Raw genomic sequence first — 24,265 nt, 5'->3', positions numbered from 1 at the left:
ACCTTTAGGGCTAAACTGTTGGTGAATTCCTGGGCTCAGTTTGTCAAGGGGGTCCACTCAGAACCTTGTGATCAACGGGGGGGGGGAGGTCTCCCTTATTCCTCTTTATGCTTACCCTTTCCTATCCTTACCCTTCCCCCCACCCACCCCTCCATCCTCCACACAGATATTTTTTGGGGTTGATTTCAGTTTTAGACTGGCCGACTTTAAGACTTCAGTCTGCTTTTTCTCTGCGCCCATTAACCACCCAGCAAGCAGCCGCGCGAACCTTGCCGACGAACCGCATCGTGCTTCCGCTTTTACACTAAACCCGTGTGTTTGTTTTGTTTGTTTGTTTGTTTGTTTCCGAGACCTTGTGCCGGCGATTCCTTAAAGCGACCTTAACCCAGCTCCCCGCCCCGTTCTCGCCTCCCGGACTGCAAGTCCCGGCGGGCGCTCGGGCCGGGCCGGGCCGGGCCGGGCTGTGGGGGGCGGGCCGCGGGCAGCATGGCCGCCAGGGAGGCGGGCAGCGCGGTGCTGGGCACGGCGGCCGACAGGCTCTTCTCGCTCAGCGGGCTCTTCGCCGTCTACAAGCCCAAGGGACCCACCTCGGCCGGCGTGCTCAACCTGCTCAAGGAGAGGCTGCTGGCAGGTGAGGGCGAGGAGAGGCGGCCGGGCCGGCACAGGCGCGGGGGTGCCCGGCCCTGCCCGGCGTGGCTGCGCGATGGGTGCCATGTGCGGGCGTGCCTCGGGGATGCTGCAGTCACAGCCCCTGACAAGCCGCTGCGCCCTCTTTCTCTACACTCTGAAAACTGAAGGAGAACTGGGGTTTGGGTTTTTGTTGCCGTTGTTGTTTTGGTTTTTTGTTCCTTCGTTTGTTTGTTTGGTGGTAGTTCACAGGCACGGCACGGCCCGCTCGGGGAATGCTTCCCTTCCTGGATACATTGCTGCGCCAGGGGAGGTTCAGGTTGGACATTAGGGAGGGATTTCGTCGCAGAAAGGGTGATTAAACATTGGAATGGGCTGCCCAGGCAGGTGGTGGAGTCGCCGTCCCTGGAGGTGTTCAGAGAAAGGCTGTCCCAGCGAGGCTCGGTGTGTTGCTCACTCTGCACAGGGAGCAGAGAGCACATTCACTGCTCTCTGCTGGGGGCGGGCACCTCAGGGACAGCAGGATGTGAGCCCTCCTTTTGGGTGGGGATGACATCTTTTTGCCCCAGCAGAAAGCTCCAGCCCTGCACAGTGCAGGGGATCCCAGCTTGCTTGGAGAGCTGTCCTGTCCCAGGCAGAATGGGTGTCGGCAGCATCCCCGCTGCACAGTGCTGGCAGAGTGTTCTGCTGCGGTCCCACTGCCTGTTACCTCTAAAAAAATATCATCAGACATGCAAAAACCATAGTGTTCCAAGGAGTTTGAAAGTCCTGGACACAGTCTGCAGAAACTGCTTTTTCGGAGTACAGGGAAGCCTGGATGTCAGATACTAGGGAATAACATTGCAAAGGTGTGAGAGACTATGGCCTAGATCTTTTTTATAATAGAGGGAATTAGTTTATTATGGGGAACTTGAACCTCTAATCTGGGCTTTTGGACACTTACTGATGAAGTGAGAGCATACTTTCAGACCAGTGAGTTCTTAGTGATTTATATGTATGTAATGAATTATAATGTAGGCACAGACTTCAGTTTTGTATGGAAAAATCTGATTCCCTGAAGTGAAAGCCATAATGGAGAGATAATAGGTATAAATAAGGAATTTTAGGCCATTTTGTCATATTTAATACTAGTAAATAATGGAGTCCTTAGAATTCCTGGAGTCATCAGCTGCATAGGAAGTTTGGTGGGTTGAGACATGGACACCTTGAAAGCAGCAGTGAGCAAGTTCAATTCACTGCAGAGCTTCCCTAGGGCTGCATACACGCAAATAAACATGTCCCAGTACAAGGCAGTAAATACATCAAGAATCGTGCAGATTATGTAGCATAAAAATTGTGGTATAATAGATGATTTGGGAACTCAGCTGCTGGTTCCTGCACTCCTTGTTAATGAAACTTCACAGGTTTGCTACCACTATTTTCCAAACGTCTGTTTATAAGAGTATGTGGGACTTTATTAGAACCTAAGTGGAAATAACTTGCAAGTTGTTTGAGGTTGGGAGTAGATATAAATGAATCACTGGTCTTCTGCAGTACAGTAATTTCTGCACTACTAATTAATAGTTTAAATATTTGATTTTTATTTCCTTTAGAAGTCTGGAAATACGTGCTATTTTTTCTATGTTCTGAGGTTATCCTATAATGCTTCCTTTCAATTTCTATTTGCAGAAGCTGGTGTGCAAACAAATGAGAAGAAAAGAAATCAGGTTTTGAAAATTGGACATGGAGGAACTTTGGACAGTGCAGCAGCAGGAGTTCTGGGTAATGAAAACCATAATTACAGTCGTCAAAAGATGATTTCAGGAAACATTTTCATGCCTATTGAAATCAGAGGCGGAGGAACATTTTGGGATACACATGGCAGGTTTTGGGGAAAGGACAACTTACTGTGGAAGAGTGATCTGGATTAAATTTCCTCTGCATATGCTTTTATATGCATGTAACATGGTTGTTAAAGAAGGCTATATTCTCTCTTCCTGCCTCCCCCTCCCAAATCCTGAGATAACTTGTGGGTTATTACAAGAAAATATAGGCTCTTGTGTAATGAATTGTAAATTACCTCAGAAATTGATGGCTTTTTAAACTTAAGCTGGGGATTTATAGTCAACGTAGTTTGTTGAAGTATTTTGTCTCAAAGTAATGCTTTCCTGGGATTTTGAGGGAGCCTTTAGGGCTGTAAGACTTGCCAAATGAAAGATGTATAAGAGCAATTCAGCTGCTGCTTTCCTTGAGGCTCAACACAGAAACAGTTTTTGCTTCCTGTCCTGTCTTCCTTCATGAAGAAGAGTCACCAAAGATATTTTGTCTTTTAATTTTGATGGCAACCCATTTATTGCATTCCTTTGTTTTATTAAAGAACAGGATGTATCAGCTGCTGGTGTTTGAAACCTCAGCTGTGGGTGTGATTATCCCCACATCATACTTTGTCACCAGTGGTGTTATTGATAAGCACCATGCAAACTACAGCTTAACTCATGGCCTTGTAGCTCTACTTGGCTTGAAGAAATAACAGCAACACCTTTTTGCTGTTGAAAATCAACAGGTACAGCTCTGAGCATGTAAATGCACTGAGTTTTGATGTATGATTTCTCCCCAGAAGAGTTCATCTTCGAGGAGAGGTTGGTTGCTGTGATTGTTGCTGGTAGAGGCCTGTAGGCTGGTAATTGTCTCTGTCAGTTGTGAATACTGCAAAATCTAACCTTGTTGGGCTACAAACCAGCACTAGCTTGTTTTGTTCCAATTTCCTGTACTGTGTGGCCACTCACAGGAGATTTCTGTGTGTGTTGCTGAAGCAGACATTTTCGTTTTACACAGATGTTCCCTTTGAACATGCTACTTCTCAATGAGCAAAGTCAACAGCATTGATCCGTAGGAAAAGAAAAATCGCTTGTGCTTCTTAATTGCTTCTCCTGCTGTTCTCTGATACCCAGAAGTCTCCAAAGCCTGCTTCTGTGGCATGACAAAAAGGACTTGGGCTTGATGTGCTTGGTAAAGACAAGAGAAGGCATCACCTTAATATGCTACGGATCGATTGAAAAAAGGCCTAGGATCTTTCATTCCACTGCCATACAAAACATACAGGGGAAAAATCAATGGTAGCTAGATTGGAAAGGACAAAACTGGAGAGGAGTGGGAAAGGGAATGTGCCCAGATTTCTTGTGGTAAGGTAATGAGGAGAGAGGGAAGGGCACAACAGAAACAAGTTATTGAGAACATCTGTGCTGCTTTTCAGGATAGGGTGGTGGAGCACAAAGGTTGTTTTCCTCATGGACGGTAGCATAATAGAAGTATTTATTTTCTGAAACTTTTCTAAATCTCTACTGTTGTTTCCCACATTTTATGTACTGCAAGTCTGTAACTGTGTTCATGGGAATTAGTTGATTCTTGCCTGGTGTGCCAAGGGTACTCCAATAACTGAGCAGTGCTTTTCATCAAAAATATACTTTTATATTTCTTTTCTTACTGACAGCAAATGTAGATGAGGAAGGACCTTGGAGATTGAGGTCAGTGATCTACGACTTGAGAGAAAGGCAAGGTCAGGTCTTAGTGAATATCTCATTCTAGGGCTGTGGTTCCAGTTTGGTGTTTGCTGTTGTACAGTGGGAACTGCATTTGACTTGTTTTTATATGGCAGTAATGAATTATGCTTCTACAGTAGAAGAAAAAATGAAGAAGTATAAAAACTAAAAATTCAGTTAAACCCTGTTACTTTCAGTGTAGTCTAGCAAGTTTAGTTTGTGTCACTGCTTAATAATACATGTGCTGCTGGTGATTAATAGAAAAAGTGTGTCTTGTTCACAAAAGCATTCAATGTCTCTTTAAAATTATTCTATTGAATATCTTGACGCTCTTCAGCGAACTTCAGCTCAGCTGTTGAAGTGTCAGTGATGTCATTGTGTTGCAAGAGAAGTGCTTGGTTATAAAGTTTTATCTGTGTGCTTATCTCCTTCTCTCAGCCTTCTTGCAGCTCTTTCCTATCTGGCAAATGACAGGAATGAGCTGAACTGAAGGTACACAGAAGCACAAGCACAAGGTCATGTGTGACTAAAAACCCTCAGGAATAAGAGGAGAAAGAATTGAGAATAGAAAGAATCTAATGAGCTTCAGAGTGTAAAGTTGAAGAAGCATTGAAGCACAAATAAAATATTTGGGCTTTCTTAAAAAAAAAAAAAAAAAGTTAATTGTCAGTTTGATGTTTTTGGTCCTGGCCCCTGGCTAACACAAAGCTAATTTCCAGAAAGCTCCCTTAACTCCTGTAGTTTTATTTAAATAAAGTACATAAACTGATACCTATTCCAAGAGTTGTACACAAAATTAATTTCCTTCTAAAGTTTTCTTTGTATTTGCTGTATGTGGAAAAAATCAATAGGAAAGCATTTGAAACAAAAGCACCTTGTAAAAAGCTTTAAAGTAAAATACAAACTAGAGCTCTTTTTCTGTCCCTTTCATTTATGAAAAGCTGACTGCTGTTTTTTTAGAATAGTGGTGTAAGATTGGAATGGCAGTGGTCTGTACATGCACAGTAATAGGAAGGTTTGATTATAAAAGATTTTTTGACTGAGGCAATTGGACCTTTTGATTATTTTCTTGCTGTAAGCCTGATAAACAATTCCATTATGCTGTCTTGGCTGTATTACTCGTGGTCACTATCAACCTTTAAAAGGGCTATTTGCTAACAGTGAAGGCTACATTCATTATTAGTGAGCCATAGCCTTCATCAAACCAGAGTGTGCTAATTGCACTATTCATTTATTTAGTGATTAGAAGAAAAAATAAATCTAGGGATTGAATTAAAGTATTTTAACAATAGATGAAGGTTATTTATCTCCTGCTTTAGACTTTTCTTCCTTTCACTAGTCCCATGTTGTCAAAAGTGTTGACTCTCTTCATGTGCTAACAGAGCATGAAAGGCTGTGGTTCTGAGCAGCACAATATTTGGTATTGAATGGTGTTGAGTAAGGGAGCTGCAGGGCTCGTTTTCAAGTAGCATTTCTTCTTCTGTCTTTGCAGTGGTCGGTATTGGAAAAGGAACAAAAATGCTGAGAACTATGCTGGCAGGTTCCAAGGTAAGGAATGCTAAATGACTTGTATTAGCAGGGGTTTTTGTTTGTTAGTTTGTTTTTGTCCTTCCAATGAAGAGCTGAATCAACATACAAATATGTCAGCTGCCCTGCATACTTAGTTTAAATGTGTACTTCGGTTCCTTTTTGCAGTTACTCAGAAATTTGATGCCAAGACTTTTATGTCCAGATTGGTTATTTAAAAAATTTCACTTGTCTTGGTTTTCTACAAGCTGTTAGTAAATACCAAATTCCTATTTTGCAGGAAGATTTCTATGCTACTTAGTGTATTTGAAGAAAAAAAAAAAAAAAGAGGAAAACTATAATGAAGAAGGCACTGAAAGTGATGTTTTGGGGATGTAGTTGTGTATGACAGTTCGATGTTTGGTAATTTTCCTTATGTGTAGATAACTTAATTGTTATTTAGCCTGCAGTAACAGATGGTCTTTGTTTCTTTTCTCCTTTCTTAAATACCATGAGGCCTTAAGAAGCACCTTTTGGAATTAAGAGTGCTTTGCATTTGTGATGGTAGCTGTCCTTGCATGTGTCAGCTGCTGCAGACGGGTGGTCCACAAACACAGCAATAGGCACATGTGAGAAGACAAAGGCAGCACAACCCTGTGGCTGCACGAGATAATCCAGACCAGAGCCTTGACAGATAAAAATCTTGTTCAGTGCTGGTTTTGATTAGTTGTACTGTGTCTTTGGTGAGTGCACTCCAGATAGTAGGTGTTACATACACAAAAAAGGGCAGGTACTCCCAAGAGCGATCTACCAGTGTTGATTCCTTATTCACAAGTCAAATTCTGTGGTTTTAGCCATTATTTTTACATGACACGTCTAGGTAAGAATGACAGGCACAGAAATCAATTAAGCCTTCTAAATTTCATCTTATTCTCAAGGCAAGTCAATAGTGGGCTCAGTAAATTGACAGCCTTTATAATACATTTTATTCTGTCATTTTTCCCTTTCTCTTCTGGTCTGAACACTTAAGCTCTTTACAGCTGCTGAACTGATATCTAGGTAGAATTTTATTGACACTCTTCAGTTCAACTCGAAGGCAAATAATTTGACAGAAGAGAATGCAACAGGATAAAAGGACATAGCTGTAGAGTCTGATCCAAAACTCAGTGTTGTCAGTATCAGTCTCTGCACTGACTGTGATGGTTTTGGATTTTGTTTATGTGACCAGTTTGCAGAGGCATCTGTGTTTTGTAACATGCAGGAAGCAGCTGGATTTACAGGGGAAACGTAAGCAGTTACCACCTGACAGTTCCTTTCAAAGAACTTTAAAGTAAAAGGAGTCATAGAGTTACTTCAGCTAAATTAAGTCATCATAGCTAATTGTGTGAAAAATGATGAATCAAAACACACAAAGCAGTTGAAGTGTCTCTTAAGCTGATGTTCCCAGTGGAAGCAGCTGGGATGGCAGAATTATGCACAGTGTTCCTTGACGACTTCACTGGTAAGTCCTGTAGCAAGTAGCAGTGTTACCCAGCCAGACCTTGCCCCCAGATTGCTCAAAGTGCTTTAGAGCTGCTAGCGAGGGGCAAGGAAAGGGAAAATGGGCAGGTGGGGCAGTCCAGTGAGCTACACCAGCCAGATCCATCAGCCCTCACCTGACCTTGGGTTGGTGTGGGCTCTGGGCACATCAAGGTACATCTGTACAGAGATCAGCAGCTCTTCCACTGCAGCTGTTGGCGTGCTCTGATGTGACACAGAGTGTGGGGTAGCTGACATCTGTGCCAGGTGGCATGGAGTGGCAAGCATTTATTTGGAGCTCTTCCTGTCTCTGCCTTCCTATTTTCTATTTATTCTTCAATAAATTAGACATGCAATAAATGGGGAGGCTTAAGGAAGTTGAAGGATCTCCTACAGATGTCTGCCTGTTTGTTTTTTTGACCACACTGAAAACATCATCTCATAATGTATCAAGAGATAAATCAGTGTGTGTCTAAATAGGTTTGAGTATCTTCTTGCATGCTGTGCCATGTGCTTGGAGTTAAATCTTATTTCTTTTTTCTTTTTTTTTTTTTTACCATTTTGCATGCTAAAGTGTTTGTTGAAATGTGATGTTTTTCTTTTATTCCTTTTATTACTGTGAAGTTCTGATGAACTGTCTGACCCTCTCTGGACAGGATTTACTGTTTGCTTATAGGAATGTATGTTGTAAAGAAACAATTCAGTCTATCATTGCTGGCAGCAGAGTTATGCTGAGTGGCCAAAACGTATGTTACTGCAGTAAACTCCATATGGTGACTCTTCCAGAGATTGGACTATTTCTGATTTTTTTCCCAAACGTTGTGTGAAACTTTCCTGACTCTGTGTGGCAGCTCTGAGCATCATCACTTGATGTGCAACTCATACACATTCTGCAAGGAGTGTTACTTTTTCGGTGTAAGCTGAGTTCTTCATTGGTGTGACCTCCTTATGAATTAACTCCAACCAAAGAGAAATGTGCAGCCAAGGGCAATACCTGCTTAGTGTTCCAGATCTCTCATCGAATTCTTAATATTTATCCAGAAATAAATATGTGTACAATCTGGCTTTGTTTGTTTGTTTACTTTATTTTGTTTCAAATGTTCCAAGTGAGAGGGAGAAGCTGAGTGCTCTTTGATCTCAGATTTAAATACAGAGCATTTAATACATGTTCCGTAGGAGAATCACTTTTTCTTCTTGTTTGCTGGGATTTGGACTTGGTCTTACTTGGACTTTTTGCACTGCAGTGTTTTGAGAGAATTTTTTTTTGTTATGTTGGCAAAATAAAGACAGTAGAGTGAGAAAATATTTCCTGCTTCCCCAGTAAGATAAGTATGATGGGGGTGGACCAATTTTTGCTATGGTAAAATGTTTCTGAACAACTCAGTCTTATGGATGACTAGTCTGTCTCAAACACAGTGTAGAAGTGTGTTTTTTGAGGGGAGAATGGGTTTAAAAATGGTAGCTTACAGCAACAGTTTCCAAAGTGGTAGTCATGTTTTAAAACCTCTCATCTACCAGAATGTGCTGCTTACGTAGAAACAGGGAGAGAAATGATCAGGTACTCATCAGACAAGGTAAAAAAAAAAGCAATGAAATTCTGCATTATTCTAGTACTTTCCATAGGGAGGAGATGTCTCCCAAAATGTACAGCCTTTATTTTTAGATGAGATAAAACAGGAAAATTGAAACTTTCCGACTCAAGTTCTGTGCTTAATTTGCATTTTTTTTTTTTCAGTGAGATAATGCCTGGGTTCACCCTAAGAGAATTTTAGTCATACCAGTATGAACAAAGCCAGAACTTGGCCATCCATCAAAATGTTCTTGAAATGACTGCCTTTCAATGAGCAGAAAACATGGGTGTATTGGTCTTATCTGAGGATGGAACTTCTAGTTATGGTCAACATACAGTCTGAATGCTCAAGTGATGTGAGGGAAATTGCCGAGTACTTTACACTGGTTGCATAGGCTTGGGCAACGACCAGTTAAAATAGAAAATTCAATCTCAAAAATTGTGGCTTTTTCAGAATGGAACTATCCAAAAAACCCCAGACCAGTGGATAAATCCTAACCTGAAAGTGTTCATAAAAACTAGAAGAAGAAGAAGGAGATTATAGGCAGAATGAAGATGAATCAGTGACCTGATATGTGACAACTTTTTTTATTATAATTGTTAAAATTTGAGTTCTTATGAATCCTGGATAGAAAATGAGTGCTAGTACTGTGATTAGGTCTCAAATCTTGCCAGTCACACTGGTGTTGTATGAGAAAGGACTTGTCTGAGCAGCAGTTGGTTCAAATCACCCTATCAGAATTTCTGAGACATCTAAGTTACTTTTTACAGTGGGATTTGGGGATTAGAGTTTGTCTATTGCAGAATTGTTTCTCTAGAGGGATGGCATCAGATGCCAACAAAGTGTCCATAAAGAATGTTGTTTCTTTAACTCCCATGGTTATCTTACTGTCCTAAAAATTAGGCTTTAATTTGTATCCCTTAACTTCTCAAACATAAAGCTTGCAAGCTTTCCCCATGAATTAATTTTTTTTAATTAAGTCCTTAGCTTCCATCTTCTGGCAGTGAGTTCAATGAATTAATAACGCATTAAAAAGCACATCTAGTGGTTCTATAAGGAGCAAAACTAATGAAGCATTTACTTGTGACTCTGTTTACAGCTCGTTGGGCACCAAAGCCCCATGTGGACTTTGTAGTCTCCAGTAGTTCAGTGGGGCTCCCTCTGGACCCTTCTTAGTGGAAGCTGCAATAGATTTATTCCCTCTATCTGTCTGTTTTCAGGAGGCTTGTAAGAACTCCGAGACCTCTCTTCTTCTGCCAGCGTTTGTGTGTTTGCACATTGACATGCACACCATGGTGGTGTAAGTGCTATTTCTTTAGAAATTCTAATTTTCTTTTTAAAGAGCCTCACTGTGTTGGGTGGTTGGTTGGGTTTTTTGGCTTTTTTTTTTTTTCTTCTCTGTGTGTTTTAAAAGCAGTTTGTGCTGCAGTTCATATATTTTGAGTTATGAGTGCAAGAAAATTGAGTTGACTTTGCTTTTGAAGGATCCTCTTGATGGTGTGTGCTCTTACTTTTAATCTTAAAAATTTCTCTAGGGCCAAGCTTCATCGTGCTTTCTTTTGGAGCTGGTAAAACAAGACACAATTATTCATACAGTGCACAGGGATGTTTTCTTTTTCAAATTCTGGTATTTTTAACATTGTCTTGAAAGGGCAAAATTTATGGGCAGTTGTAATAATTTTATTAGACTGAGTGGTATAATATGGAAAACTAGGTGTTTGGATATGCAAGCCCTCTCTCAGATCTAAAATAGAAGCCATGGACTTTAAAACTATATTTTAGGTTTGTTTAGAGTTTAGTCAAGTAGGTATCTTTTAGACCATTTCTGAAAAAAAAATGTTATTAATGCTTGTGAGTGTGGTATATGAACAGTTCTGTGAGGGCAAGCAGTTGTACAGGTAGTACCCCCAAGACTGTTCCACAAAGATAGGCTACTTTTTTTTTACCTGCTTTAATAAAATAGGTCCAGAAAGCGGTTTATCTCCTGAACGGGGTAGCAAGGATTTGTGCACAAGGGATCAGCCAAGCTCCCAGGCACAAGGTGAGGGGGACTGTTATTGCTTGTTGGATGATTCTGCAGATCCCATCTTGCTTGTGTTCATCTGTGCTTTTAGTTGGGCTTTTCCTTCCGAATTGCAGTATTGTGATATCCAACTGTCTCTACTTGTCCTGGAGAAATCCCAGTAAAAGTGGTTTGTTTGCTCTTTAGCCTTTTCCCTCGGAAATTTTTCATCTGCAGCACCTTCTCATTTTTCACTCTGTGGTTTATGCCCTCTTACATTCTCACATCTCTTTGTTTATGGTATCCCATCCAGCATAACCAAGGGTCAGACTGAATTTTGTTTTGTGTTGAGATGGGAGAGGTAAGAAAAAAAAAAAAAAAGAGTGCAGTTTGTGGCCTGGCCATTTAAACAAAAGGCGTTGTAGCTACACAAAATGTCATTACTTTGCCTGTGTTCAAGCCCAAAGAAATTACTGTTTCCTTACAAGGGAGGTAGAAAGGAAAGGAGGAGATGATAAGGTTATCTCCTAGGGGAGAGAGAGAGCCTGGTAGATTATATGTTGTGGCATGTGAAGGGGTTAGTGTGAGGTAACGTTATAGCGTGCCAGGAATCCAATATCTCAGTTGAGCCCATGGTTTTTTCAGAACCCAGTGGAGTTATGAATTTTAGTTCCCAGGCTTATTTTGAAAGATGTTCTGTAGGTTTCCCTTGAGGAATAGGATTGGCAGATGGGAGATGGCGTGATTGTTTTATGGGAGATGTTAACCCACGGGCAGATGGATGTGTTTTAGCCCTTGTAGACTGGCTGGGTGAGTTCTTCCTGACATGTTCTGGTTGCTTAATTTCACCCATTTAGTTATAATTTTGGGCATTAGATAAAGTATATTATGTTCCTTAAATATAGGTATAGGACTGAGAAGTCTTGAGATTTCTGTTGTGTGATATTTACTATGTCATTGTGCAAACATTCAAGGAATACTTCTTCATATGTTTGCATAAGACAGTGAGAAGATGTCTGTTAATAAAACTTGTCCTATTTAATGTCTGTAGCCTGTAACAGCTACATCCAGGTACTGCTGTAACAGTTTGGTGGGGGTTTTTTAACCACTACTGGCACCTGAGAAAGTTTTTGCAGAACCAGAACTTTATATTGGAATTCCGTGACCTCTTTCTAGAGGAGGGGAGATGATTGGTTCAGAGACCCATTGTTGTGTATGCAAAGTTAGCACTGGTTTCTGTCCTCTGGGTGTTACTTTACAGTGAATTCCATGTCCCCTCAATGCCTCAATATATTAACTAGAGATCAGTGTCAGTTTATCAAAGTGTGGCTCTCTTCCTGATTTTGCCACAAGGAAAATGCCTACGTGAAGGGAAGGCTGGGAAAATGCATGAATGAGGTTGGTTTTGATGTGTTTTGAGAATGTGTAGAAGGTGTTAGCAAAACTTGAAGTGGTGTCTGTGCAAAACAAGATGCACTGAGGGAGTGTTAAACTCTGACAGTGGAGGATGCAGGAATCGGGAAGGGCTAAAATGTTGACTGGGAGGAATGGCCTCACTCGCTGTCAACATCTTTAATTACCTGTTACTGCAAAACATAAGATACATTTTTAACCTTTTTTTTTTTTTTTTTTGTAACAAATTATAAGAAGAAGCTGATTTGGATATGTAGTCTTTCCTACCTTGCCTGATCTCCCCAAAACAAGGTTGTAGAAGAAGAAACAGCTGTTCAGTGGTATAGATATGTACTGTACTGCAGTGTTACTCTTATAGTAAACTGGCTTAACATGCTGTGTATTGCTCAAGTCTCTTTTATGCTCACCCCAGAGGCCTAAACTATTAATAGCTCAGCTTCATGCTCTGTTAATATTCACACTCTTTTTTAAACTGTTGAAAATCTTGAAGAGACTGCACCTATTGTGCTGCTCTTTCCTCAAAAATGCCAAATATTTTAAGAGCGTACTCTAGTGCGATTTTTCTGTTCTTCCGTTCAGGAGGTCAGTGGCACTTTCTTCCCTCTTGACCTTTCTATAATTGTGCATATGGCTGTGCTACGTGTACAATTCTTACTTGGATTCATTAAAAAATTAAGGCTGCAACTTGGCAAGGCTTTTTTCTCATTCTTAATAAAAAAACCCAGAAAATAAAAAAGATGGTGGCTGATTTAAACTGGCCATTTTCCATTGTTTTCCCTAGTGTTCATTTCTAGTAATTTGGAGGTGCTCTAAAAGGTGCCTTTTAGAATTTGCTGCATCTTGGCTTTAGTAATGCCTTTGAATTCACCTACAGGCTTTCATGCATTCAGTTGTATCTGTGATTTCTGTATGTAGCTATCAAGTCTTAGCCCCTCTGGAAGGACTTATATTACTGGGCAGAGAATTATGTATTTCCTTAAAACTCTGTTTCCCAGGTAGAATTTGGAGTTTGTTTATTTTGTTTTATCTGTGATGTGGGGTGCTAGAGGACAGAATAAGGAAACAGGTGCTTCAGCTGAGGATGAAATTTAAGAGCCAACCTGAGACATTCTGGTGAGTGAGAGAGGTTTCCACAGAGAGCAAGTGCCAGAAAGGTTTGCAACCACTTTTGCAGATTAATCTGCATCCCCTCTTGGATGTTGTGAGCCTGTATTTTGTTTATAAATGACATGTGGGCTGGTGCTACCTCAGGTTATGTAGCATTCCTTTTACTGTTGGCGCTGTTCTCCCACCTGCCCCTTTTCCTGTACTTTCTCTGACACCAAAATTTAAATTTGCTGCTGTTTTTAGCTGATACCTTAAAGCTTCTCTGATCTACAAGTAAAATATCTTCTATGGGTTCCCCTATTGCAGGTGGTTCTAGTCCTTCACATGGAAAATCTGGTCACCCCACATGTTTGAACATTGTGCAGAACTTTATAAGTAAACTGACATAAGAGATCAGAAAATCCTGTTAGTCCACAAGTAAAGATCATAGAGTTCTTCAGCAATGACAGTACAATTACAGCGTCTAGCAGTAAATAAAATTTAGTACAGGCTTAGCACAAAGTCAGCTTTTTCTTTCAGGAGAAAAAAATGAATGGTAGAGAAGTTGTAATGTTTATGTATATCAAGAGGACATGTTTGGTGTTTGATAATTTTGGATTTGCTCTATCATGAAACATGCCACTCCTCCCTCATCCTGCAGCCTGTATTTGGCCCTCTCTGCAACCTGCTTTTAAGAGATTAGGGCTCTGTGCTTTTAATATATTGGAATCTGCTTACTGAGAGTGCTTTGTTTTGGAAAATAATTGAAACTATGGCAACCCTTGGGTTTTTTCCCAGTTTATTTGTCTACCTCGTGTACTTCTCAGTTTTGGTGGATGATTAGCACACTGGAAACCACTGGTAGCTGCTTATGTTATACAAACAGCAAAATAAGTTATGTAAATATTAAATCCAGAACATGTTATTTGTGCTTTAGAAATCATTAAACACAAACTGAATGTCACTGTAAAACTGAGAGTTTAAGGCCTGTTCATTATGTCAGTGGCCTAAGTCTGCGGAGCTGTGAGTGCAGTCAGAATGGGTTTGGCAGAGGAGCATCAATTCTGATCAGTGCTTGCCTGCTGTGTGCTCACTCTGAATTCTTTCTGTCAGGTTCTCTAGAGCACTTGCTTTCTGTTTGTTTATGTTCCCTCAAACTTGTTAGCCACATGCAGATATCAGTTTACATAAATCGACTTTCTTTTTCTATCCAATATGGCTTTTCATTCCCAGCTTTGAGTCTCTTGCACAGGGGACTGTAGCCTTTTTTTTTTTTATTTATTTTCCTTTTACACTTCTGTGTTCAGTTGCTGCTGTGACTAGAAAATGGGTCATCCTTGGATGAACTCTTATGAACTGCCTCTTCCAGGGAGCTTGCTTGCCTGGGAAATTCTTGTAGTGGGAGCCATCTTAAAATCTTCCTGACAGCTACTAGTGACCTTGTTTCATAATTACTTGTGTTTCTGTCTAGCTCTTCTAAAGCGTTGCCCCTCCGTGTTTGAAAAAGCTTTTAAAACATGTTATAATTTAAGATTTCAAGTCTCTGGCTTGTTTCCAAATAAAACCTTGATATATTAACAGTTAAAACTGAGAAGCTCTGTTCCATGGTCTGTCTGGCATTTGCACTGATAAGTGGGGCAGACATGCCTGGCAGTCAGCCCAGGGGCTTCAGCATCCCAGAGTCCCCCCCCTGGGTGGGTTGTGCAGCTAAAAGCTCTGCTGGCTGTACAGCCCTGGAATGGGAGGGGATTCTTTTTCCTTCTCCTCCTCTTCCTCCTTTCACTGTTAAATATGTATACTGATAAAGTCTTGCCTTTCTCCTCTCTCTCTTTATGGCTGTTCTTTCCCTGTCTGTGTTAGTCTTAGGATTTTTCGGAATATGAAATAAAAAAGCCAAATTATAGCTATTCTCTTACTAGAAAAATTATTGTAAACATATGGTTTATTATTTGTGAGAATGTTAACTGTGCCCTGTGGTTATGACTCTAAACCAGAATTCCTCTTCCCAAGATCTGTGAGATTTATTAGAGTTTTTGTAACTTGTTTCTTATGGGCTCCTGCAATCCTGGTTTTTCTCCAGTGCTGTTTTTTTATGGCATGTGTTTTCCTGGTCATGGCTATGGTAGCAAATGCACACAACCCAGGCATTTCACTGTCTGTCTGGTCTTGCTGAGGTTTTATCCAGCACATCCCCCAGTCTGTGTGACAGAGTTTGTGCATTATCATTGACAGAGTGCAGTGGTTTGGCACTGTAAAGTGTCTTCTTAAGGCTGTCTCTTCACCAGTGCGGGTAGAGGAGCTGCTTATGCTCAAGGGCTTCTGATCACTTTGCTGCCTTTTGTTTCTGCTGCCATAATGTCAAGAAAATGGTTTTCTGAACAGCTGAGAGACACAGCCCTCCCCTGATGCAGGAGAGTTTTGGGAAGGTCTGTATGTCCTCAGGGTGCTGTTGTACAGTTGTGGGGCTCTGCTTTGGGACCGTGCAGACCAGCACTAAAAGCTGGAATTAATGCCCGATGCTGCAGGGCTTGCAAGTTGTGGCTGGGAATGCTTGATCTTGGCTTTTAGTGTGCTACCCTTGTGGAATCCCATGGGGAAGTTGAGGTGCTGCTTTGAATCTTTAAATGATTTGGGTCCTGATCTCTTGAGATGAGTAGAGGGCAAGGATGTAGGGGCTGTTGATTGGCAGGGTGTTCTGTGAGGAGCTGCCAATATGGGGATGTTTTCTGCACTTGCCAGGCTTTTCCACTCCTGCAACACCTACTGCCTTCTTTTTTTGTTTCAGATTGAGTGGGTTGAAGGCAGCGTGGTTGTGAGCAGTTGCTGTCTGTGTTCCTGCAGTGATTTGTAATTTGAAAGTACAGGAAGAATGCCCCTAGATGTATTTTAGAAAAGTGGAAGAAATAAATGATTGCCAACAGAGGTGAGAAAAGGTCACCAAAGACTTAAGTGACTCAGAATCCATTGGATGTTTCTGAGGGCAGTGTGAGTGAGAGTCTACAGAGAGTCAATGCTGAATTTTGGCACAAAGTAAGAGGAACAATAGATGAAGTCTGGACTCTGATATTATCTTCTACAAGCTCCAGGTCCTGCACCCTAGCAAAGGGAAAGTAAACTTTATTAAGACTAGTAAGAATTATGATATATAATTGTAGATACCCAAGGGCACTCCAGAGACTGATCATAAAACAACTGTAATTCTCAATTTCCTGACCTGTTACTGCCTTTTTTGTGGATTATTGCATTGCTGTCTTGAGTGTTTTGTGACTCTATAAAGGCTCCTCTAAGCAATGGGAACTTTTAAAGATGTTCTTTTTATAAATTGCATACCTTTTTGCCTTTGTTGCAGAGATTAAGTGATGAGATTTGGATTGTATTGTTCATACAGTTATTATCTCTTTATTACTGGTAGGTCAACTAACATGTTATTGTAACAGACAGCCTGAAGCAAGATAGCCAAGATTGAAATTAAGAGGAAGAAAGTAATTTGAACTGAAGTAGTATGAGTATTTTGATTTGGAAACGCCTGAAGATGGAGTGTGAGGTTTCAATTTTTCAGATTTAAAGTTTTACTGAAGTGGTAAGATCATTCATCATGCTGTTATAATGATGATCTGCTCACATGTTTTTATTAACCTCTAGAATAATTGCTGAATAGTGTCTCTTTCTAGCTATGCTATTAAATGTGCAGAACTAGATCATTAAATGTCTTGGAAAGCAGTCAATTTTATGGTCCTGAAAGCACATAATACACTTGAAAGTTAATTTGAATATTTGTTGTGGAGCAGCCTTCATCCATTCTTCCTTTTGTATCTTTTTCATGCATTCCAAAAGTGTGTAAATTTCAAGTAATTTTACTTTGAAATACCTGCCTTTGCAGAATTATGAGGGGATCCAGACATCTGCAATATTTAGGGAAAAAGTAGTCCTAATGTGGTGTTTAATGTGGTTTAACCTGACAGGCAGCTAAACACCATACAGCTGTTTGCTCACTCCCCTCTGAGTGGGATGGGGGAGAGGATCAGAAGAAAGGGTATAACTCGTGGGTTGACTTAAAGGCAGTTCAGTAAGTAATGCAAAAGCCACACACACAAGCAAAGCAAACGAGGGAATTCATTTCCCACTTCCCTTGGGCAGGAAGGTGTTCAGCCATCCCCAGGAAAACCAGGCTCTATCACGTGTAGTGCTGCCTTGGGAAGACAAACACTAATCACTCCAATATCCCCCTTTCCTTCATCTTTCCCCCACTTTATATATTTAGGGTGATACCGTATGGTCTGGAATATCCCTGTGGACATGTGGGGTCAGCTGTGCTGGATGTGTCCCCTCACAATCCCTTGTGCACTCCCAGCCTGCTCACTGGTGGAGTGAGGAGCAGAAAAAGCCTTGACTCTGTACAGGCACTGCTCAGCAGTAACAAAATGATCTCTGTGTTATCAACACTGTTTTCAGCATAAATCCAAAGCGTGGTCTCATACTGGATACTATGAAGAGAATTTTCTCTATCCCAGCCAGAAGCCGCACATGAAGTAAGCAAAGAATACAGTTATTTTTGTATTAAAGTCTGCACTCCTCTGCCTTTTGTCTGACTGTTTCTGCTGCTTCCATTTTGTGGCAGTTGCTTGAAGAAATACATAGAAGTGGCAGGTTGTCACATGGAACAAAATCAAGGCATGTCTTAGTAGTCCAGTGTTGTGGGTGTGATTTATATGCCTACACTGTTATTACTTGAGCTTGTTTGTACTTTGCAAGTACATGAAAAAGGATGCATTGCATCAACGAGTCAAATGTTAGTGCTTATGCCTGTTTGGATGTGTTCCAGGAGAATTTGGTCAACCAGTTTCTAAAAGATACCTCCTTGTGTGACTTGGTTCAGATTTGTATTACCTCAGCTGGGGGTAAAGTTAATTGAAACCTTACTGGGATGTAGGCGTGTTGAACACTGGGATTTTTCTCTCTGAGGCTTTATTTTGAGGGCCTCTGGATTTAACATAGGAAGCTGAGGGAAATGGAGTGGGATAGGTGGCGGGTCAAACCACAGATTTTAATCCCTCATGGTGTTTCCAAACCTGACCCAAACTCTTGTTAGAGAGTGAGTTTTCAGGTGTTGGTAGCCTTGTGACAAGACATAGAGCAACTGGTTCCTGAGCAGCCTCGTCAGCTCCAGGAGATTGTGCTCATTGCCCACAGCGTGGCACTTCTTAGGGTGAAAATATGGAAAAGGAGGACGGCAAGGGAAATGCAATAAGAACAAGAGCTACTGACCTGGGAACAGGTCAGTTCCTTCTTGCAAACTGCAGACACATACACTGAAGAATTTTTTAGAGAAGAACCTGGAAAAACTGCGAAACAGAAATATTCAGAGAACCCATGGCAAGCAGAGATATTCTCAGTGGCCTTGCACTCCTTGTGCTGCTCACAAGGTCCTTACCAGATTCCAGGTGATCAAAACTCCAGCTTCAGGCTATTGGATATCACTGCATTTCATGGCAGAACTATTGCAATGCTTTGCCTTGGAAATGATTGTTTTGCTTTCACAAGTGAAGGTCTTTGTGTCATTTTTTTTTTCCTGAGCAAAGGAAAAGAAAAATTGTCTGTGAAAGGTACTCTATGTGCCTTGCTTCAGCAATGACACATGACACCCCACAGAGACTTTGATTTTACCACCCTATTATTTTCTTCATGGTATTGATGTATTTATAGTAAAAATTGGATTCCATGTTGCTTCTTCCTTGGGTTTCTAAAACCAAAATCGCAGGGACATGTAATACAGGATTTACTTTCGTTTAGTTCCTTGTCTTTTCATCTTGACTTCTGCTTACCCAAAGTTGCTGGATTGACTACTCAGGTAGTATCCTTATTGTCCTGATTTGAAGTAAATGGTAATTGCAGTCTTTATATTATTAAAAAAAAAAAAATGGAAAAAAGAAAAAGAAGAGAAGGAACAACCTTGAAGACCCGACTCACTAATCTCTCCATCTCTCTTCTTCCTTCCCAGAAGTACACTGCCATTGGAATGCTGGGCAAAGCTACTGATACATTAGATGCTACAGGAAAAGTAACTGAAGAAAAACCTTATGGTAAGCATAAATTATCTGTACACTTGATGTAATTTGAAGGCATAAATGGTCTCTGTCATAGAAAAGCGGAAGAGATGTTTGGGACTCTGAATTAAGTTTAAATGTGAAATTAAACTAGGATTATTTCATCTTCAACTTAAGTGCTCATGTAATTCAAAACAGCTTCATGCAATTATGTCCAACGCAAGTGTTCGTTTCTGCTGGAAAACAAGCAAACCAGGCATTAGATTAGGAGGGAGAAAATAGAATTGGGCAGGACTGTGTCATTTTAAATCTTTGACAGGCTGACAAATGACGTGCTGTGTCCAGTAACATTTTCCTCTCTCAGTGTATAGTCCCATGAGTGCTCTTTTAGTAAAACCCTTTAAGGCCAGTGGAGGAATAAACTACTTGGATCTTCCTTTAACCACAGACTGCTCAGCACAGAATGAGAATGGCATAAACCACATTCCTCATATGGTCACCTCCAAAATCTCGCTCTTACTTGCAGCCTGTGTCGTAACATCTTTAATAAATGAATTTTTCTGCCTCACAGAGCACAGTGCAAGAGTTTGGGGCTTCAGAACTCATCCCGACTGTGGCGTTGCTGAAGTGGACATTCCACAGTACCCAGGGAATCTTAGAAACAATGTAGAACTAACCAGGGACACAGTAAATGTATTTGCCATTAGTTCTTTCACAGCCTGGGGGTAAAAAAGAAAAACAAAAAAAAAGGTAGCTGGTTGCTTAGCAACTCTACAGGCTCTACACTGTCTGTGGTACCTGGTAATAGGTACATGAAGTAAATTACCCTTTTTTTAATAGCTTGATGAAAAAGGTAGCCTGGATTTCGCTTCTCACTGCCAATCTCCTTCCTTTTGCAGCTTTAATTTTTGTACGAGGCAGGCAAGCATGAGTTTCTTGTCCACATTAACATGATGGGTCATTCTAAATAGTATTATATACTAGGTAGTGTTATTCAGAGATGTTGGATCATTTGCTTCTTCTTCAGGATCAAGTTTAAAATCTCTCTGAGGTTCTGAAGAATTGGTCTGAGCATGCACATGGTGTTAGAGTTGCCAATGCTTCATGATGGTTGGAGAGGACAGTTTCTTGGTTCGTTCAAGGTGGAATGTTTTGGTTCTGCACTAGTTGGTATTCGTGGCAGATACTTGCTCATATGTAAGCTGTGAAATACCATTTTAAGTAGATGCAAATCCCATGGTTATTAAAAAAAAAAAAAACACAAACTGTTGCTTTGGTTTTACTTTTCTTGTGTTGTATTGTTTACTGCAGACAGAATTTAGAGTGTTGTTTTCAAGTCTGTTTCTCTTACTGTCTCTGCTGTTACAGTAGTTCCCACCTCTGCAACACCTCCTCTGTTACGGTGGTTTAGCTTTTCTGTTAAACTGTGTGCTTGGGGAGCTTATTTGGGTTAAAAACACCCATTTTTTTGAGTTGCTAATAATTTTAAACCAAGATCAGTTGCATTTCCAGTTCTTCAAGCAGTCTCATGAAGAACGGTATGGCTCTTTTGCTGAAACTAAGAGCAGAAATGCTCATGAAATTGGTCTCAGTTGCTTTCCATGGTGGTGCAAATCAGCCAGATTTGATTTCTTCAGAAAGAAAAGGAGAGAACATGCTCATTCCTTTTTTGTTTTCCATGGTGCCTACATATTTTGTATTTCCTTCCATCCTCCCCTTCTAATATTTCTCATCTTCTCCAAAGCAGCTTGGTTTTCTGCAGAATACTCTGGGTGGCCCAACACCCCTAATCTCTAACCCTTTATAGGTACTCCAAACCCAGATATTTGAGCTGAATTGCAGTTTTCCTTTGATACCTGCAAGGATCTTGGGAGGAGCAGAGCATCTGCTAGGGAACATAGTCCTGCAGTGCCAGCAGCATCCAGGATGGGGCCTTATTGCAGAGAAAGGGCACTAAACCAGTTTCAAGTTACATAAAACTCTTCTTGAATGACTCCTTTGGACCACAAGAGGAAAGTGCCAGCAGAAAGATGCCAGCTATCTTTAACTATAAGGAAGTGTTACATTTTAGTCCTCAAGAGTGTCCCTAGACAGCAGCTGAGGAAGCAAACTGTACAGTTAGTCACAATGAAAGGATTTTCTGAAAAGAATTCCTTGGTTTTAACTCCTCCTGAACTTCTTGTACTTTTTTGGTTGTTTCTTATCAGACGAGTTTGCATTTCCACCTGAAATTAGGTGATGGTTTCATCCTGCTGCTAGGCTATGAGATGCTGACTTTGGAAGCACGTAGCATTTAGAGTTCTTCTGGCATCTTTTTGAGCACATTAGTGTTTGTAACCCATTTTTAATATTTGTAACTATGCACAGGGATGTGCATTCTGAAACCCACTTCCTCCCAGCTGCCTACAGGCCATATCCAGACATGGAGAACAGAATTAATGAGGATTTTCTGCAGGTCTCTGCTGATTATGCTGAAATACATGTTTAATAGAGCTACCTGAATAATGTGGAAAATGTAGTAATTTCAGCATTCTACTTGTCTGTTTTCAAATAATTTGTGCCAGGCCAGGTGGAATTGAGATCATCTGCTGTACTTGTGTTACACTGCCATGAATAATTCTTGAGTTCTGTTTAACAAGCCTTCAGTGGAGGCTTCTTGAGGCTGTGGCACAATTGGCACCTTATGGTTTGGTAATTTTATTTTCTTTCCTTTATAGCAGGAAAAAAAAATCAACAGTCACCAGTGTTCAGAAGCACACAACTGTTCTTTGGAATTTTTGTTGTTAGAAGCTAATAGCCTTATATTAAATGTTTTAAGGAGCATTGGAAGCCAGAAGTTCTGGGTACTTTGGGATGCTGGTAAGATCTGTAAGGAATGGTCCACTGGAAGATGCAGAGCCTGTGCAGAAATCACAGAACCACTCTGCCAGTCTAAGGGCTTAGGAGGAAATTCAGAAAACAGCCTTGAATGGAATGTATTCCAAGTGGTGTCCCCAGAGAGCAGGTACAATCTTTTTGCTCTGAGGTTTTCATTATTCCTGGAGACTGGATGAAGTCATCCCGTGAACCAAACCTTGAAAGTCCTTAGTGAAATCTTTGTGAATCAGGGTGGCAGCCTCCACACCCCTCCCTGGAAGGAGACAGAGGTGCAGTTTTGAGGCCAACTTCCAGCTAAGACTCATCATCTGCAATACAGCAGATTAAGGGTATTTGGAATGAGGACCTTGGGAGGAATAGGCTGCTCTCTGTAGCAAGGGCAGTGACAGAGGTGTCCTGCAGAAATGTCTCTCAACCCTTTACTCTCAGGGAGTGGACAAGAAAGTCAAACAGCACGTTTTGGGACTTCTCATCCTAATTCACCTTTATGGGTGTGTTCCTATTTCATGTTGATGGACGGGTTGAGTCCAAATGCTGCCCTCAACTTGCTGACCAGACAAGCTGTTAACATAAACCCAAGCCCACAGCTGGGTGAGGAAGACCTGTGGCCAGGGTCCTGAAGGGCAAGAGTTCTGGGCAACAGGACCACATTCCTCTCTGCCTGTGCTGTGGGTGTAATGACTGGGAGCTGAAGCATGGTTCAGAGAGCCCTGCAGAACCACAGGTCCAAACTGATGCCTGGGACAAACACACAGTTTAGACATAGTTAAACAGTTTGGGAGAAGAGTAATAAAACATTCCGGAGTGCTGGAAAGAAAGCTCCATTGGCTTGTATGTTGTTCTAGGAGAGGACAAGAATCCAATACAATCCATTAACACAAAGGCAGTGTTGCTGTGAAAAAACAAACAACAAACCACATGGGTGTAGATTTTCAGAATGTAATACTGGCCAGCTTGTGCCATGATGTGTTGCAGAAGACAAATATGATTTATTCTAGATCTTAGCAAACTTGTCTGTAAATATTTACTTTGATTACACGCCACACAACTTTTGTTTGTTAATGGCTTAATGCATCATTCCTCACGAGGGGATTTTTTGTTTATCTCCTGAGACAGAGGTTGCCTGTGATCACGAGTGACTTCCTCTGAAGCTGCACGTAACCTCTCAATCAGGGGAACATGAGATCAGTGCCAGAACTGAACTTGGGCCTCTCGTTAAATGCCCTTGTCACAAATACAGTTCATGGGATGAAAATTGGAAAGAGAACCCCCAGGGACACTTATGCTTAGGTCTTAAATACTGAATTCTAACGTGAAAGAACTTGATGTTCACAAGAAGGCTGACAGGATCATTGTCATAGTGCTGGGTCATGCTAACTTTCCACCATGTAGTTCTGTGGTGATATAGAAATTTGCTAAATAGAAACAAAAGATTGAAATAACAATGTAGGAAACTCTTCAGAAGACTCAGACTTAGTATACAATAGATTTTGCTGTTCCTAGTCCGTATTCTGAGGTAAATTGGTCTTTCTCAGCATCCCTGACTGAATTTTGTGCCTTATGCCTTCCAACCTTGCTGTTAAAACACTTCTTGGGACAGCTGCTTGGGCATAGGGACATATCTGCTCTTGAGGCTGCAAAGTGTGCTTTGTAACACTGAGGTACCACAATACCATCTCCTAAAGCTGCTGGGAAAATAATTCTCATCTTTCTTACTTACAGCATGAAGTACATCTGTTCTGTAAGGTTTGCAGTTAAAGATCTATTCCAAAATATAACGAAGGCTCAATAAATAAATTTGCTTGGTTTCTGTTCCAGAACCCTGTTGACTTAGCAGGGTGACACTAATTGAATATAATTTATAAGAAACAGGACTAGTGAAGCCCTAGACAGTAGAAATGCACTGAAGTGCTTTGTGATCACAGATCTTGTGTTTGCACTCTCTAAACAAATTAGGGATGAATGTAATTTCTGTTGAATAGAGCTTCAAAGGACCAATGTAATCAACTACTTAGGTTATAGCCTTTTAATAAAAGTGGGGCAGGTGTGTATGTGTACTCTTAAAATAGATTGCCTGAAACAGCTCTCTTTCTTTTACAGGAT

The 24,265-nt window shown here is 40.9% G+C and overlaps 1 protein-coding gene across 1 annotated transcript in view; it reads left to right on the top strand.

Annotated features, from left to right (window-relative positions):
* The first annotated feature begins 474 nt into the window (after nt 1-474).
* Nucleotides 475-24,265, top strand: part of TRUB1 (TruB pseudouridine synthase family member 1) — a 34,940-nt gene continuing 11,149 nt past the window's right edge. Inside the window, 4 exon segments of the mRNA XM_050337282.1 lie at nt 475-631; nt 2,296-2,388; nt 5,638-5,693; nt 19,240-19,321. Coding sequence (XP_050193239.1) covers nt 487-631; nt 2,296-2,388; nt 5,638-5,693; nt 19,240-19,321 — 376 coding nt within the window. The 5' untranslated portion in view covers nt 475-486.

The sequence above is a fragment of the Myiozetetes cayanensis genome, unplaced genomic scaffold (assembly GCF_022539395.1).
Source record: "Myiozetetes cayanensis isolate MyiCay16 unplaced genomic scaffold, myiCay2020 scf10, whole genome shotgun sequence".
Classification (NCBI taxonomy): Eukaryota; Metazoa; Chordata; class Aves; order Passeriformes; family Tyrannidae; genus Myiozetetes; species Myiozetetes cayanensis.
This window is presented reverse-complemented; position numbering and strand designations above follow the sequence as displayed.